This window comes from Mytilus trossulus, chromosome 4 (assembly GCF_036588685.1).
Source record: "Mytilus trossulus isolate FHL-02 chromosome 4, PNRI_Mtr1.1.1.hap1, whole genome shotgun sequence".
In the NCBI taxonomy this organism is placed as follows: Eukaryota; Metazoa; Mollusca; class Bivalvia; order Mytilida; family Mytilidae; genus Mytilus; species Mytilus trossulus.
Window position 1 is genome coordinate 65302170 of NC_086376.1, and position 18556 is coordinate 65320725.

Here is an 18556-nt window from a genome sequence, read left to right on the forward strand (position 1 = left end):
AACAAGAATGTGTCCTCAGTACACGAATGCCCCCCTCATACTTTCATATGTTCAGTGGACCGTGACAATGAGATAAAAACTCTAATTTGGCATTAAAATTAGAAAGATCATATCATAGGGAACATGTGTACTAAGTTTGAAGTTGATTGGACTTCAACTTCATCAAAAACTACCTTGACAAAAAACTTTAACCTGAAGCGGGACAGACAGACGGACGAATGGATGGACGAACGGACGCACAGACCAGAAAACATAATGCCCCTCTACTATCGTAGGTGGGGCATAAAAAGCGTATTGCAAGAGGTTTAGTGTGAACACGTGTTTCTTCCATGATTTTTAGATACTGCAATTTCAGAAATTATTGTGTGCATTTATTTTTGCAATAATATCATTTAATTAAGACTTAAATGCGATTTTAATTTTTTTATGATTTTGTGAAAAATCCTATTTAATTGCAATTTTCAATAAAAACCTCACAATAATTTCTGAATTTACAGTAATATGGAGACAGGCTTAATTCTTTTTGTATCAAGGATATGCAAAAAGAATTGTATGTGACTTCATAAGTAATGATCACCTTTTTTTCTGTGATGATACAATAGGCAATTCAGAGGAAAGAAAGAATAGTTGATGTCATAATTGGATTTTACTGAAACAAATACGTTTGACCTAAAAATCAGCTGAAGTTGTAATAATTCTTTTTTGTAGGCCAAAAAGATCTCTTCAATATTGTCCAATTTCAATATAAATATTATTTTATAAATATCAAAAAAGAACTTTGCAGCATAAATTACCTCACTCATCTCAGCATCATGTTGGTTTTGCAGTTTTCTTAGTTTTTTCTTCTTTCTTTCTGCCATCTTTTCTCTCATGTGAGCCAACTGTTGTTCACGTCTTTGTTTATGTAATTTGTCTAGATTCATCTCATGTTCCATGTGTTTCTGTAACACTTCTGTCTTCTGCTTGTCTGTGATAATTCCTTGTTGTTGAAGTCGATCCTATAAATAGGTTTGATAAAACTTATATAAATTTTTTTTATCATTTCAATTTGGTAAACTGTTATACCAATTTGTAAATTGTTAGAAACAGAATATGTAACAAAATGAAAAATTATTCTGCATCAATTTGTCAGGATGTTAAATTTTTTTCTACCTTTCGTTTAATTTTTTCCCCTTGTTATGCAAGAATAAAAATTAGGATTACTTAGAAATGAGAATGTTTGAATTGTCTTTTTTTAAAAGATACATAAAAAGTATGTTAAACAAGCAAACCTCAAACAGAAATAAAGTATCCGCTAATATTAGATTCAACTTAAATCAAAACATTTCCAGAAACTAACCAGATGATCTTTGAGTTTTTCTGACATTTGTTTCCTTTCTTCATCGGAGAGATTGTGCTCCATGTCCATTTCTCCTTTAGCCGTTCCAGCGGTATTCTCTGCCTGCAGAGTGTCGAATGTGGATTGAGTCATTCTGATCTTAACATCAGCATGGTTGTCTCCTTCTCCTTCAGGTAATGGCGGAAGTCCATTGTCTTCAGCCTATAATGGAAAAAAATTAATTGAAAAGTAGTTATAATATGTATAACACAGATGTGATATGTAATATTTCGATGCTTTTGTAAACGTTTAATTCAATCATCTATTAGTCAACAGAAAATCGAAAGTCTCGAAAAACTAGTTATTCTGTCAGTCACAATCACCAAAAATAGTGATAGTCCTAATGACCACCAGGTTAACAAATATTTTGAGAACTCTGGAATATTATATGCTTCACCAAGTAAAGATCTAGATGGAATAACATAGGTATATATGATTATTATTAGATCTGCTGTTATTTCTAAAAAATAAATAAATATAAAAGTTAAAAGTTTTTTAGCTTGCTATAAAACTTTCAAAATTTTACCTCTCTATTATGCTTCTCTCTGAGTTGAGCTTCTCTTCTCTTCCTCTTCTCAGCAAGTTTACGTCTCAGCTCAGCACCTTGACGATCTTTTTCAGATTCAAATTTAGACATGTTGGACTCGAAATTCTTCTCATAATTTGACATGATGTCTTTGACTTTAGCGTCATTAAGATCACCTGAAAAATGAGGTCAGATTATACTTTATTTTTCTAAAAATGGATATTTCAACAAAATCCATTTGAGTCACATTAATAAATTTCGCATATAAGTTTTGATGGTATGCAATATCAATTGGATTTATTTATTCTGATTGAGAAATTATTGCTTTTAACTTTCTAATTCAGCTGAAATAGTTCCTTACCATTTGAAATCTTTTTTCAGTATTTTATCTAAATATTATAAAGCTAAACTGATAATTTAAAAACAAAGACCTGATATTCATGTCAAATCCTTCACAACTCCATTGAATCTATTTGTTTTTTTTTAATATCAGCAATTTTTGTCAATTAGTTGCAATTCTCCATTATTTTATGGAAAATACATTTAACCATGTCTTACCCTGAAGCTTGCCAGCAAGTTCAGTTGTCATTGGTCCCATTTTTTCAAGTTTCTTTCCCTCTTCAGTCTGTATAAATCTTTCCATTGCTTCACGTTCTTCTCTGTCTAGTTCCTTCTCTAATTGCATCTTCTCATTATTCTGTTTTCTCAAAAGATCACCCTGAAATAAAAAATCTTGATTGTCAAAATATCTGAAACTGCAAATAACCGTTTAATATATAAAATCAGGATATGTAGCATATACAAGTGAGACATAATTTATACTCCTAAACACAAAACCAAATATTGTGAATTTGTCAAAAATGATTAAAATTCTTGTCAAACAGAAAAAAATAATCAGTCTGTACTCCTATTTCAGGTGGTTTTATTAATTTATTTGCCTGTCTTGAGTCAATACCTTTATTCCATTAGTGTCAGCCTTAAATTCATTTGTCAGACTGGTCTCCTGTTCCAACCTACTTGTTTTCCACAAGAATCAGTAAATAGGTAAGTTTTATCTATGTATATGCTGCCTAACTCCCTATTTTTCTACCATTTTACTAGCCTTATAATATCTTATTCAATAAGACTTTTTCACATTTCTTACACTAACCTGTTTCCCCCCAGTACCAGCTGGTAGGTTAGTTATATTAGTTGTATAGGTATCAGGATGTTTGATATCTCCACCTTTCTGAAGTTGGTCTATTACAGATTGATTGACAGGAATATTTCCAGTGTTTAGTCTTTCTAGTAGGAGTTGTAAGGCAGACATCAATTCTCCCTCTCTATTACTGCCTCCTATAAATAGATTTAAAGATTAGATTTAGACATGTATTTTGGAGAAAAAAACAAGTGAACCAACATCTTGTGGTGGTACAAGCTGGTTGAGTAATCATGATGGATACTTAAGTATGCTGTGGTTGTCTTTTGATAGTTTGGCATCAATTTGTTAGTCAAATTCAATGTTTACTTTCCCTATTATTCTAAATTGACAGTTTTTTTATTAGAAATTGTGAGCCTCCTCAATATTAAATGAACTACTATTATACATAACTGCATGTAACAGTTACAAAGACATGTGCAAATTACATACAAATTTAATTGTAGCAAATATCAAAACAGCAGAAAATTATGTGTGAACTGATACAAAATTATTATAATTCTTTGTCAAACAAAAAGAAATCTTTTCACAGAAATTCAGTCCCTACCAGCAAATTTCAATTTTCCAGCAGCTCCCATATTTAGGTTGGCATTGACAGATGTTGGTCCAGAGGCACCCTGTAATCCGTCTCTCTGTCTCTCTCTATCCTCCATTCTCTTCTGAAGCTCGTCCAGTTTGGCGGGGTCTAAGCTCTGCAGAAGTTTCTTCAGTTCATCGTTCTGTTCACAGATCTTCTTATAGAACTGGCTTAGATCTTCTTGTTGACGAGCCAGTTGTGATGCCATATGTAAGTTCTGGTCTTCAAGTTTATCGTAGAATACACGGACATTGAAATTTTCCAAGTCATCTTCACCCTTGACAGCTGTTAACAAAAAGAAAGGTTATTAGTAAGAGTGGAAAATAAAACAAAATGTGTTGTATAATCAAGCTATAGGAATCAGTGAAATAAAAATATAGATGCTGAATGATAATTTCCATTCTAAAATAGCATGGTTTGACAAGAACCTCAGTGTGAAATCTGTTATAAGCATTGTCTAATGCATAAGCATTGTCTAATGCATAAGCATTGTCTAATGCAACACATACTTTTACTTCCTTTTTGCTGTTAAGGTAATTAAAATTCTGTCTCCAGGGATGTCAATTATGAAATAAACAAGATAATTAGATAAATAACGATTTAATATGTACTCATACCTGAAATGATGATTTATCCACATACAAAAAGCTTTGATAAAATATTTAGGATATTTCAGCACTAATTGGTGTTTCTGAGGTGAAGTGCATTTATTACACAATTATGATATACATTAACTTACCCATTGATGCCAGTACATCAGATTCAGCTCCGTCACCTTTATCTCTTACTCCTAGATCTCCATACAGTCTGAAAAAGTAGCAAATGTCTTTTATAGATCAGAATTATTCTTAACAAAATACAAACTGAAGATTAATACAATTCATTCTATATTCATCAGACTTAATGTGTCTGAGTAGATTTATATTTCAATAATATTAACATGCTACAGAACTGCACAGACTCATGTGTTCATCACAATATCTAAGTTTTTTAGTAAGCCCCAGGTGGTGGTGCTCCTAATCATCATGTACTTACCCTTCTGAATGTTCAGGCCAGTGTTGATCATCATATCGGAGATATTTGGGTACAGGTGGTGGTGCTCCCAGACTGCGATATTGTGGTTTCCAGTGTTTCATTGGATAGATACCAGCATTTCTTGGTCTCCAAACAATTACTGCTACTACTAACAGTAATACCAAGGCCCCAAAGAATGCAATCATTCCTATAAAGCAGAAAAAGGAAGTTATCACAGAAACTATTCACAGAAGAGTCTGATATCAACAATTATCTATCTTTTTGTAATGAAAATTTTTCTTAACTAATATTTAAATGTGAATATTACTACATATTTTTTTCAATGTGTTTCATAAATTCATAAACTTGCAAGTGTTAAATTCAAAACAATTTAAAATTGGAGCCTTAATTATAACTGTAAAATTTAAGAATCTAGAAGTTTATTGGTATAAGTATATAATATACATGTACCTATAATAAGTCCCCAGTCTGGTTCTACGTTAGATGGATCTGACTTGTAGAATCCTAGATTGTTAAGATTAGCTGAGGTTGCTGGTTGTACTGTAGATGACCCAGGTGGACAGACAGTACCAGATGGCTGAACGCTGACATATACTACCCTGTAAAACATTATAATGTAAATACATTGTAGTTTTAAAATATAATATTGATTTTTAAAACATGAATAAGTATACAGCCTGCATAACTTAAAACATTAAAGTATACTTAAGAAGGACAGGGGCAAATTTCTTTTTTTGAAATGCCTTTTCATAACTGTAATTTTTATCGTTTTATAATACATCAAGTGATTGGCCTTTAAAAAATTATATCTATTTCAAAGATAATGTGTATCAAATTGATATCAACTGAACTAATCAAAGATAGTCATAAACCTATAACTTTTCAACAATATTAGATTAAATTATCATTACAAAAGTGCAGTTTGAGTATAAAAATCTATAACTTTTCAAATAAATAACGATAACTTACAAGCTACTGTCAGCATTATCGTAGAACACAAAGTTTCCTGATTCTGAGAAGACAAATGCAAAGGTGGAGATATTGGCATTAGTATTCTCAATCTGTGATCCCAGATCTGTAAATGGTCCAAAATCAAATGATGGATTGGTACTGAAAAGATGGTCTTTGTCATATACAGGGTAATTACTCTGGGTTCTATCTGTTGTATTAATCCTAATCTTGAAAAAGATCATATCATTCAGTTCTAGACACAATACTACATTAGAGATCTGATTGTCTGGGACAGTTGTGGCTGCTAAGAGACGACGTCTGCCAAATCCTCCTTGACTGTTTGTGATTCCATTTTGTATCATCTCCTCAATGGACACTTAAAAAAAATAATATAAAATATAGTTTTGATAACAGATATGATTTTTTCAAACAGTTCAAGAATTTTTTTTCAAAATTCATTTACTTTGATCAAGTTTTTTGGAAACATTTTCACACGAGCCTATAGAGAATTACTACTTCACCGAACACATAAAATTGTGGTTCACCTACCCCAATGAAATCCATAAAAATTGGTATTTAAATGTAATGAATCCACAGAAATATCATTACTCGTGTTAAAAGCACTAATAAAACCATTGACATTGAGAAAGCTTTGAAATATTATTTTTTATAATTTGAAGATGTACTTTAAGTAAATGACAAACAGCTGTGTTACATATAGTATTACTTACAAAAGATATCTTGTGCCTCATCTTCATCTCTGTATAAACTTCCAGTAATTCTGTCTCCCCAGAAGCTAACAACAACTACATCTAACTCTCCAACAGTAGCTTCAATAGGTCCATATACATTTGGTATTGTCTACAAAATAAAATTGTATATCTAAACTTATGATATTACGATTAAAATTTGAATATTATGATTCTTAATTTTTTTTATTATTTAACAGATTTTAATAGTTTCTGTATGGTTAATTCATCAGAGCTATATAATATCTGAATTATATAAACAGACTTATCTCCCTTTTACATTTAAAATAACGGAATGACAAAATATACAAATATTAATGAAAGGCAGGAACTTTCAGTTCAATAGACAACCTTCGAGTTCGATTCATTTCCCTCAAAAACTTTGGTTTTAGTGAACATCATTTGTGAGTTTAGGGGCATCGTTACTCACGGTCCAATGTTGAGTGATTTGTTGGAAAACTATGATGCTATATTGCACAAATTATTCAACCAGCACTGCTGTAATTAGAGAATTGTGATTAATTACCTACAGAACAAACACTCTATCAAGTTTATCCTGCACAATTAAGATTACTAAGACACTTGATGAATGTTTACAGTGAAGGGATACAGACGATCCCCTCTATCTGGTTAATGAAGTCATAAAGGCATGCATAAATGATTATTTTTTTTACGGTGGAGGAAAAACTCAAATGTGGTCTTTTATGATTTAACACAAAGAAATTATTGTCAAAGTGTACACTGAACAAATCTCTTTAAAGTTTTTAATGGCAAAATAGACATAACACATCACAAAGGACAGTAGTATCATAAAGACTCTACAAATCGTAGACTGGACTGAAAATTTTGCTCAGTTTTACTTACATTAACAGTAACATTTCCAGAGACTGGATCAGTGGTTGTCACTGCAACAGTTCCATCTGCCTGAAGAGATGATGTCACAGTAGGTGATGTGGTTGCTAGACATGTGGAATCACAGATGGTATCTGGGTCAGTATAAGTAGAACACATACATCTACAATTAAATATTAAAAATTATGACATTTATTTTGTAATTTTTGTTTTTATAGATCTTTCTGTCTTATAGATAATGGTTGCATCAATGAAATGCCAAAATCGCATAATCACAATTACTTACAGTGTAACTACCTAATCTGAATATTTTAAAAGATTCAGTTGTGAAATTGGACCATTTCAAACATTTTTTTGGTCTAATGAAAAACTTATGAGATAGTTTTGACTGCTATTGAATATTTCTCAGTTCTTCAGACAAGTGTGAATATTCATATAACCATTCACACCTCAAAATACAGTATTTTTACTTCTTCATCTGAATTCATTGGTCAATAAATAAAAAACGTGTACTTACACTCCTAATTCAGTGTCCAGATATCCTGAAGAATCTGGACAGGCTGGGTCACAATTAACAGTCTCTGATAAGACACAGGTTCTACTTGATGCCAATCTGACTTCATATTCTGAACATCTCACATCAACGATTTGTTGACAATCCATGTCGCTATTATCCACACTCTTTTGTGTATCAACCTCGTCGTAATAAATATATCCTGACAAACAAATACAGGCGCCATTTGATTCCTGGAAACTTCTATACTGACCAAGACATGTGCAGACTGATGCATTTCCATTAGAGTATGATGAACTACCACACGGTCGACACTTTGTCGCACCTTCCAAGTCATTGAAAGTATTTGTTGGACATGGATAACATTCTCCAAAACCTTCAGCTCGTACTTTTTGGCCAAACATACCGGCAGGGCATGGTGTGGCGTGATCAGAACCTACTGGGCAATAATATCCAATTGGGCAAGGATTTGAATCTCCATGGCCTGTTCCTTCAGGGCAATAGTACCCAGCTGGGCAAGTTTCACACACTGTACGATTTGTATGGTTACCATAGGTACCTGGAGGACATATATCACACGAGACATTAACATTATATCGAATACCAGCATGATCTAATGCTCTATAACCAAGGTCACATTTTAAAGTCATATTACTGCCTTCAGGACAATAGTCAGGATATTCACAAGGAATGGGCGTATCTGTAGCATTCGGGCAATAATATCCTGCCCAACATATTGGAGGTGAACCAGTTGTTCCATTACAGAAAAAACCTGGTGTACAATCTATTTCAATTGAGGCTCCTTCAGGGCATTCAAATGTTTCTCTACATGGGATACCATATGTGTTGATAGTATCATTTGGACAGTAGTATCCAGGTCGACAGTCTGGACAATCTTCTGGTTTAGCTGCTCCTGTCTCGTTCCTCATGGTTCCAGCTGGACATAATGCTGGTTCACTTCTTTCCAAACAGTAGTGACCAATTGGACATGGATAAAGAGTAGGATCAACAATGGCTGAAATCAAAACAACAGAAGTCAGAAAATAAATCAATCAAAATTTCTTATAAATTTTAAAAGTTAAAAAATCTAAAATACATGTTTGTACCTTTTAAAACATTGTTTCCATTTCACACTTGTTCAGGAGTAAAAGTGCAGCAGCATTATCAAGGTAGAGTCATAGCAATTTACTGTCATCCTATATTTTTTTGTTAATTAATTAAGTTTCATTGTATGCTATAGTTATGTTTATGACAACATTTTTAAAATCATGAAATCAAGGTAAGACTTCAGTGAACCCTTTTCACAATTCAAGGATAATTGTTTATACTTTTTGAAAAGAATTCCATCATCATCCTTGTTGAATAGTCCTGTTGTTTGTTACATTAGCCATTACCTTTGTATTCACAGTAGTATCCTGCAGTACAACCATGACAATCATCTAACAAGGCTGCTCCTGGAGTGTCACGGTATGTCAGGATGGGACAATCGGTTGTACCGTTACCCTCCAAACAATAGTAACCAGCAGGGCAAGCAATACCATTCTCTACACCTATTCAATTAAAAGATTTCTCAACATCAAAAAATTCTTTCAGATAAAATGTTTTTTTCCCAGCTGTTATGTTAGTTTCGAAACTATTTTCAACTTAAGTTCAGAGATACGTGAAATATACAAGATCTATATACTGTCATATGAAAGTGTAACATAATTTATTCAAACTTTAAATAATTTCATTTTTTTCATTAACAACAAAATTCATATTATTTCAGAAACCTAGCAATATACCCACTCTAAATGATGAAGAAAATTTCAAACATCAGACACCTTTAGGCTTTTTCACCTTTTTTTCTACTATAATTACCTAAAGCACAATACAATCCAGCAGGACAAGGGTCACAATCTATTTCCTGTGTTGCTCCAACTGTAGCCCTGTATGTATGTTCTGGACAGTCTATTGGAAGTTCTGTTCCCTGTGGACAATAATGACCAACAGGACATTGCCCAGCACACTCATCATTGGCTACACAAGTTGTAAAGTTAGTTGTTACTGTTGGTATATCATCCCGTGCACCAGATTTACAATAGTAGCCTGCCTGGCAATCATCTGCTATCTCACCCGACCTAAAATAAAGAAAACAAAAACTGTTTTCATTGGGAATAAAAAGTTGTAGTATTGCAAAGTAACTACAAACATCATGTAATCTCACAAACCTAGCTATAGAACTACTAGTGTAGTTGTTAAAACATACCCTCAAGTTTGCATTAGATAGAGTATCTTGTATTTATATATCAACTAAACAACAAAATTGCAAAAATACTCTTATAACCCTTACAAATTTTAAAGTACCCAAGAAAGTTTGCAATTTTTTCAATGTGAAAATTGTGATTGGATCAGAAAACAAAAACATGAATTCAAATTTGTTTTTATTAATGCATTGCAGTGGGCATTTTAGAAATTGCAATAATCAATTTTGCCTTTATACCCTTTCTGCAACAATCCATCAATAAATCAATGCAGAAAAAAAATATATATTATCTTCAACTCTCTACATTGAATGAATCCAATAAATATTCGTATAATGTCTATTAGTTCTAAGGTAAACAAAGCTGACAAGCATGTTTTATAATAGCCTGTAAAGCATATAAATAGAAAGAAGTTATAAGAAAATAAGTGTTCACTTACCTACAATACTTTCCAGGTAGACATGACAGACATTCATTTGCTTGTTCTAGTCTTGACATGTTGGCATAAGTAAATGTACCATTGGAACACATAATTGGATTGATGGTTCCTGTAAATATATACAAGATTTTTTTTTATATACATGTATAGAATTTAATGATAACAGATAACTACAACAATTACAAAGAACATAGTACACTTAAAATGATGTTAACTCATAACCAAACCAAAAACATATTTTTGTCGCTCTGAGATATGGTAATTGTTCAACGGTACATGGTACAAACAAACAGACAAAATAGACAATTAACAGTTTGTCAAAGGCCTAACTTATAAACTATCAGAATGAGAATTCAGATATCAAAACAAGCACTGCTTTCTGTAAAAAATATCAAATGAACAGGCATTGATTAACTTTTTCATCTACTACAAATACATTTTAATTATATATCATAGTCATATGATCCTCTTTTTAACAGTAATAAACCCATTTCCAAATATAACTGGTCCCCTGGTAGTACAAACCTGAAGGACAGTAGTGATAAGCTGGACAGTCAATCAGTGATGGTACTGATGTCACTGGGTTAACAGTACAGTAAGATCCTGCTGGACAAGGGATACATGATGACTGTCCGACATTGCTCTGATATTCCCCTGGTGGACAAGGGATAGCCTCAGCTGATCCTTGAGGACAATAATATCCTACTGGACACATCAATCCACTGGGTGTTGGTGAGATGGTGGTGTCATTAGCAGGACAGTAGTATCCAGCATCACAAAGTCCAGTAGGTCCCGTCTGTGCTTCTTGGTCACAATAATATCCTCCAGGACAGGGGAGACAATCTTCTACTGCCCCTGCACCTAAAAATTTAAATAATTTTTCAAAGTAACTGATGATTAAACGTACTACCAAAAAATGTAATTGAATATCATTTAAATTACCATAAGTTGTTCCCCTTAACCTCATCTTATCATAAACTTAACAATTTATTGACTGTGAACCCCGTAACAGCAAGTTGTATTACCTCTGCTTTGTCCTAGAGGCAAAATAAAACTTAAAAGACAAATGCATTTTACATATACATATCTGTGACTAAAAGAAAATGTGATAAAAATAACAACTTCAAAGTCAGTGCAAGAATATTGATTTCGCTTTTGAGCCATTCTGAAACACTTCTTTACAGTTGTAAACGATTCCATTCAATAATCACAAGTTTTAACAAAAGTTTCACTTATGAAATGACAATCTTTACCTGTAGAGTTCCTGAATGTTCCGGCAGGACATTTGACCTGAATTGTTGTTCCAGCCGGACAATAGTGTCCAGGTGGACAGAGGCCATTGTTTGGATATGTTCCTGTAGGTGAGGGGGCAGCACTGGCCGCACCACCTTCACAGAAATAGCCTGCATCACAGCCACCTGAAAATGAATAAAAAAAATCCTGTAAAGGACACCATTTTAACAGATCAATATAGGAATAAAGTGGAGTTGTGAAAAAGGGTTGAAACATATGCTTGAAATATTTTTGATTCATGTTCTTATGACTTGAAACCTGCGAAATCCTGAAACAAAATTTATTCACCTTCTAATATCCAAAATGTATCTTTCTAATGAGGTAAATACTATTCTTTTTTAACAATGACTGCTCTCAAATTTTCACATTATCATTGAGCCTTCTTGAGTGATAGCTCTTCCAAACACTAAATCACATTTTGAATAGCCGTTGCTTTCTTCTTTACAATATTTGTGAATACAAACAACCAGTTATTTGAAATATTTGCTTACAAAACCATTATATATTACCTGTAGGATAGCTGTTGCCTAATCCTTCACAATATTTGCCTACAGAACAATCAACACAATGAGATTCCATACTCATTCCGGTAAGGTTGTTGTATGTACCATTTGGACAAGGAATAACATCACCAGTTGGACAATAATATCCTGCAAAATATCAATTTTATAAACTTTTTATTAACATTCATAGATACAGATATCATTGCCACCACTTTTAAAAACTGTGCTCTATTAATTTGGTTTGGTTATCGCTTCTTTATGTATAGGAAATAATCCAACAATACAATACAATAAAATATTTATGTAAACATATAAAACAAGAAAACCAGCTTCCAACTGGTCAACTAACATGCCAATTGTCTTCCAAGGTTTGAATTCGCAAGTTCTCTTCTTTTATACATTCAGTGCAAGCTACAAGACACTGCATCATGATAATTTTTTTCAATCATAAGTTCTGGTATAATTGTCATTATTTTATTACTGTTGGATATATTCATACAGTTGTCAATTTACTTATTACATGTAGTAATGAATGTTACATATCCAAATATAAGTCAAAATTATCAAAATATATTTTCAATTCAGGGCCTTTTACAGCTGACTATGTGGTATGGGCTTTGCTCATTATTGAAGGCCATACAGTGACTTATAATTGTTAATATCTGTGTCAATTTGGACTATTGTGGAGAGTTGTCTCATTGGCAATCATACCACATCTTCTTTTTTGTGTTTGAAAAAGTGTGGACATAACCTACCAGACTGGCAGTCCACTGGATTGGTCATGTTAGATTCTGGACACATTTTTCCTGCTGGACAGATTTTACAGCTAGCTTGTCCCTGGCTGTCTTGGTAGTATCCTATGTCACATCCTAACTCAAACAATGATCCTTCTATACAGTAATGTCCAGTGGGACAGATGTAACCTTCTGCAGGCATGATGGGAACAGCCTGTGTGGCTCCTCCAGTACATACATATCTGTAACAAAATAATGACCTCTGATTCACTGATATTTCTAAAACAACTCAAATAAAGGAATCTATATCTTCTTCATCAGAACAAAATTTTAATGTGAATAATACAGTGCAATGAGGAATTTTATTCATCATGCATTTTCAGGTCAGAGAGTTGGATTTATCATGTTTTCAGAAGAAAATATGCTCACAAAAAATTAAATTTGTTAACATGTGAAAATTAGTAGTGTAATATCATGTTATTTACAATAGAAAAACAATACTACTTTTTAATTTATTTTATTATTTTACAATTCATTTTATTATTTCATTTTTTATTAGTTTTATTTCTTTTAATTATTACTTTCTTTTGGGGGGAGGGGACAAAACTTACCCCTCTGTACAATTTGGAGGAGATGGGTTTTTGGTGTAAGCATCCACATTACAGTATTTGCCTCTTGGACATGGTTGACAGTCACTTTCTTGTGAGACTTGTAGATTGATTGAGAATGTTCCGATTGGACAAGGTGTTGGGTAGGCTGTTCCATTGGTACAGTAATATCCCATTGGACAGAAATCATTCCCACTGTATGTACTGTTGTTGGAATGATCCACCTGAAATAGGTAGTAAAAAGTGTATGTCTTAGCAAGACATGTCTTTAATTGGATAAAACTGAACATTTAGCAACCAAGAATTAATCAATTGCTTAAAACTCCAGTGTTAAATTTAATAGAAGACTATACATAATTTCAACCAGAAGAAGCATGTAAGATATACTTATCCAATAAATATTTTAATATTTTTTTCGAAAGACTTATTTTTGTAAACAAAAAGTAAAACAATTTCAAATTAGTCCGAACACTGTGCAATATAACTAAATCATGTAATTTCCAGCAAAGATAATATATTTATTTATAAATACAAGAGCACAGAACATAAGAGTATCAATCAATCTTTGACAGGATGAAAAATAGATTAGTACAACTTTTCATAGGAACAAAAAATGTTTTGAAATAACAAAGATTTATAATTTTAGCTTACAAGGTGATTAACAGGTGTTGGTAATTCAGCGCCACCTGTACAATAATATCCTCCATAACACTCTCCAGCAGGGGTTGATAATCCTGCCACATCACAATAATATCCAGCTGTACATAGGGTACAGTTGTCCATGGATGGATAGTAAAGATCTGGTCCAAATGTTCCTACTGGACATGGGTTGCTCTGTCCAGAGATAGTACCTTCAGGGCACCAGTATCCAGCTGGACATGGAGTTGGGTTCACAATAGGCACACCTGTATAAGTAAATGGTTATAAATTGTAATTTTTTTATATGTGAATCTTTAGATAATATATCTGAGACACTGTTACATGGTTTGATTAAGTTTTTAAGACGCAACTACCTGTGAAAAGTAAACAATCATTCCTTAGAAGAAATAATGTAAAAATGTAAAACCAATTTATTGGAAAATAAAGTTATTTAATAGATTTTTATTTCGGTAGTGTAAACTAGAAATAGCTCGGTTCATTTGTTGAACATTAAAATGTAATAACCATTCTCTTAATTGTGGCCCGTTGTATATTTAAAAAAATAATTTTCTTATCACAGACTTCAGAGTGGGAAACGAAAATATGTGTTACTTTGATAAGGTAATGAACCAATATTGCCACATTTTGATTTGCTATTTGTCAGGTCATTGATAACTTTCAGAGGTCTAATCGATGTATATTTTCTTCATGGCAAAGGAGATATGTGATTTCTTTAAAACAATCACAATTTTGACCTGAAATTCATAATTTTGTCAAATTTGAATACATTTTAGAATGTACAAAACAGTTTTTAAATATCTGATGCTAAATGTTTGATGCTGGAATAAAAATATGATGTCAGTCGGTGCAAAAGACTAGATAAAGGAGTCAGACTTTTCAATTTAACGTACAGAAAATGTTCACCATGAGAGAAATAAGTTAAACAATTCATAAGAAACTCATAGTAAGTATTTATATCAGATTCTCATTTTATGTGAAAAATGTTATCATCCTACTAGATCACTAGAATCAGCCTACTTGCTACAAATTTATTATATTCCTTCATTTTTTTTTTCAAATATACCACACTGATGTGTGTCCACACTTATCTAAATATAAGCTATTTGTTAAAGTAGATTCATAACTTAATAATTAAACCTTAAATAGGTGAACAATGAACAAGATATTGAAGCATTAATGATGCAACACAATAAATAAGATACATTGTACTACATTAGAATAAACATCTATTAAAACACACAAGTTAAAACAAAACATGGAGAATATACAACCCTTTTGAACTTGAATAAAAGGAGATTTGGGGTATATATTGATGGGAGAGTAACCAAATAACAGGTGCAATACAACATTAGTCAGATCTCCATGCAACATGCCATGCTCTGGTGGGATACAACATACAGTAATTTACTAAAGACAGGTTTCCTTGCAACATGCCATGCTCTGGTGGGATACAACATACAGTAATTTACTAAAGACAGGTTTCCATGCAACATTTCGTGCCCTAAATCATCCCTGGTTTAGAAAGCTAGTGAACAAATTCAACTTATCAGTAAAAATTCAAAATCTGCCAAAATATCCAATTCTCTTTTAAAAGGTTTGTTTATTAATGAAAAAATAATACATTTCTCTTTCAACTTTTTAAACTGCAACAAATTACTATTGAAATCTGAGTGATTATTTTTAATACCAAATATAGGTCAGTTGAATATAAACAGTGAAGATTATCTTTATTCAATAAAAATATAAGAGTATATAAATAAATATTCATAGCCCAAAATGTACACAGGACAAGTTTGTATGCTAAGAATGGGCAAGGGGTCTACAAATCATAAGATTTCAGATAAAAGAAAAGTTGTTTGGTTTATATAAAAGATACAAGTTTTGTTAGTGGAAAAGTAAGTTCAGGTCACATAATATTGAGAAACAGTGAGATGTTAAAATGTGCTATCATTAATTAAAACAATTCATATCATATTATACATTTTTCTACAAAAAACATGCAATTTACCGTTTACATAGGACACATTTCCTGAAAATCAAATAATGTATTAACATAATGCAACAAAATTTTAGGAAATAGAATTAATGTATTTGCCACTAATACCATTACAATGAAAATAGTTCATGAAAGAAAGTAAGTGCACCAGAAAGTAATGTCTTTTTCTGATAGAATTTAAATATTGTGGATTCATTTAATTTTGTGGGTACCAATTTTTGTGTATTAAGGAAAGCTTACATGCACATGGATATTCAACTTCTTTGTTTTGCTGAAGTCTGTATACAAACCTAAAGGTAATTTGCCATTCATTGAATATTCAATTTCATTGCTCATCTATCACCCACAAAATTTGGTATCCAATAAACAATAATGAATCCACAGTAATACAAAATCACTAGCAACATTTTTCAACTTTTAACCTTTCAAAAAGAGTTCACTTTAAACTTTGACCTCTCACCTGATATTGCATCACAATAGTACCCAGCAGGACATATGTCACAGTAGTCTTTTCCATCGTTGAATTGGTAGGTTCCATTAGGACATATGGTTGAGGAGACTGAGCCTTGGAGACAATAATGACCTTTCCAGCATAGTAGGTCAGATGGTGTGGTAGTATCTTGACCTCCTGGACAGTAGTAACCAGCTGTGCATTGTCCAGTTGGGGCATCATTTCCTAATCCTGTAAAGACATTTATAACAATATTATTAATGATGTATATCAGTTACAGCATGTATCACTACTTGCACCAATATGAAATCAAAAACATGTCGTAGGATTGCCATTAAAAATTATGTGATTAATTAAAGGCTGCTATACAGCATTTAACAATGAACAAAAACGGTATTATTTAGTAAGCCATTTTATAAAAGTCTACAGGATGACAAATTGTAAAACAATTAATAAAAGAAAAGACATCACTGCAGACAGCAACCAATGATCAAAATGGATTCAATATTTACTATTACTTATTACTACTTCATATTTACAAACATATCATTTCAGGGGCAGATAAGTGAATATATAAAATTCTAGACAAAAATATATCAAACAAAATACATCGAATAACCTTACCTTGACAGTAATGGCCAGCAGTACAGTTCAAGCAGTCAGACTCAGCAGCATTGTTCTCGAAAGCAGCAAAGGTACCAGCAGGACAGGGAACAGGTATAGCTGTTCCTGTGGGACAATAGTGTCCAGTAGGACATATATACTGGATTGATGTTGCACTGGTTCCATTACAGTACCACCCAGCAGTACAATCACCTAAAAGCATAGAATTTATGTGTTGGTTTAAAAAAAAATAAAAAATTATCATATGACAAGAACGAACTGTTGTTATGCTTATCTTATATGATAGATGGTTGGCATGAACTAAAACCATAGGTTTAATGGTTAACATATTTGTGACTTTTAAAACAGAGTAAATTGGAAATTTATAATTTGACAGTGTTTTTTTTATTTGTTTTATTCTTACAGTTGGTAATACACAGAAGAATACACAATATGTCTAGATAACAATAGCTTGCTACATACATGTACCATTCAGTAATTCACATTTAACCTATGCACCAACAGATATACTATTTGGATTTAAGAAGCTTTAAAATTATTCAATTATGTCAACTGAATCCAATACATCTATAAAATTCTGATAAAACAAAACTATAAAAGTTTTTTCATTCAAGTTTCTACTTTCATATGACAGTATTAGCATCTTTTCTCTATATTTTTTTGACACATGTTCAAAACTCTGAAAGAATAAATTATTATTATGATTCCTACCTGTGGGAGTTTGTAATCCTGGTGTTTCACAATATTTTCCTCCATCACATGACACTGGTTTAAATGATCCCTGGGGACAGTAATATCCCATGGGACAGATTCCTCCTGATGTCAAGGCATATGATGGACACACACAGTCCCAAAGAGGAGCACATGTGTCATTTCCATAAAGACTACTGTAACAAAAAAAAACATACAACTTTAGAAATATGGTTATTAAGAAAAAACCTAATTTCAAAAGCACATTTACTTTAGCATAATTGAGGGTTTCAATGGAGGATCCATCTTTTCTTTCTTTCTTTATATATTTTTAGATCATTTTTCTTTGTATTCTTTATTTATTTCAGCAAGTATTCTCTATTCTGTATAATTTACCACCCCATTAATTCTTTTTTCACCTTTTTCTCTCTATTTTAATTTTTAGTCCTTTATTCAACACTTTTTGCTAATTGTTTTCCATTATGTAAACCTGACCGAGACCTTCATAACTGTCAGTCTGCTGACCATTACATTG

The 18556-nt window shown here is 32.3% G+C and overlaps 1 protein-coding gene across 1 annotated transcript in view; it reads right to left on the reverse strand.

The window, feature by feature from the left end:
• LOC134715768 (uncharacterized) overlaps positions 1-18556 on the reverse strand; it is a 134229-nt gene that overhangs the window by 14479 nt on the left and 101194 nt on the right. Inside the window, exons 68-93 of the mRNA XM_063578195.1 lie at positions 18043-18218; positions 17332-17523; positions 16717-16938; positions 16269-16289; positions 14252-14505; positions 13604-13824; positions 13014-13234; positions 12265-12405; positions 11716-11880; positions 10988-11323; positions 10463-10571; positions 9641-9900; positions 9175-9330; positions 7784-8795; positions 7279-7429; positions 6397-6526; positions 5684-6041; positions 5165-5313; positions 4715-4901; positions 4419-4486; positions 3650-3964; positions 3055-3239; positions 2463-2622; positions 1905-2080; positions 1340-1540; positions 795-998 (exon numbers count right to left, since the gene is read on the reverse strand). Of these exons, the coding sequence (XP_063434265.1) occupies positions 795-998; positions 1340-1540; positions 1905-2080; positions 2463-2622; positions 3055-3239; positions 3650-3964; positions 4419-4486; positions 4715-4901; positions 5165-5313; positions 5684-6041; positions 6397-6526; positions 7279-7429; positions 7784-8795; positions 9175-9330; positions 9641-9900; positions 10463-10571; positions 10988-11323; positions 11716-11880; positions 12265-12405; positions 13014-13234; positions 13604-13824; positions 14252-14505; positions 16269-16289; positions 16717-16938; positions 17332-17523; positions 18043-18218 (5770 nt within the window). The remainder of the gene's footprint in view (positions 1-794; positions 999-1339; positions 1541-1904; positions 2081-2462; positions 2623-3054; positions 3240-3649; positions 3965-4418; positions 4487-4714; positions 4902-5164; positions 5314-5683; positions 6042-6396; positions 6527-7278; positions 7430-7783; positions 8796-9174; positions 9331-9640; positions 9901-10462; positions 10572-10987; positions 11324-11715; positions 11881-12264; positions 12406-13013; positions 13235-13603; positions 13825-14251; positions 14506-16268; positions 16290-16716; positions 16939-17331; positions 17524-18042; positions 18219-18556) is intronic.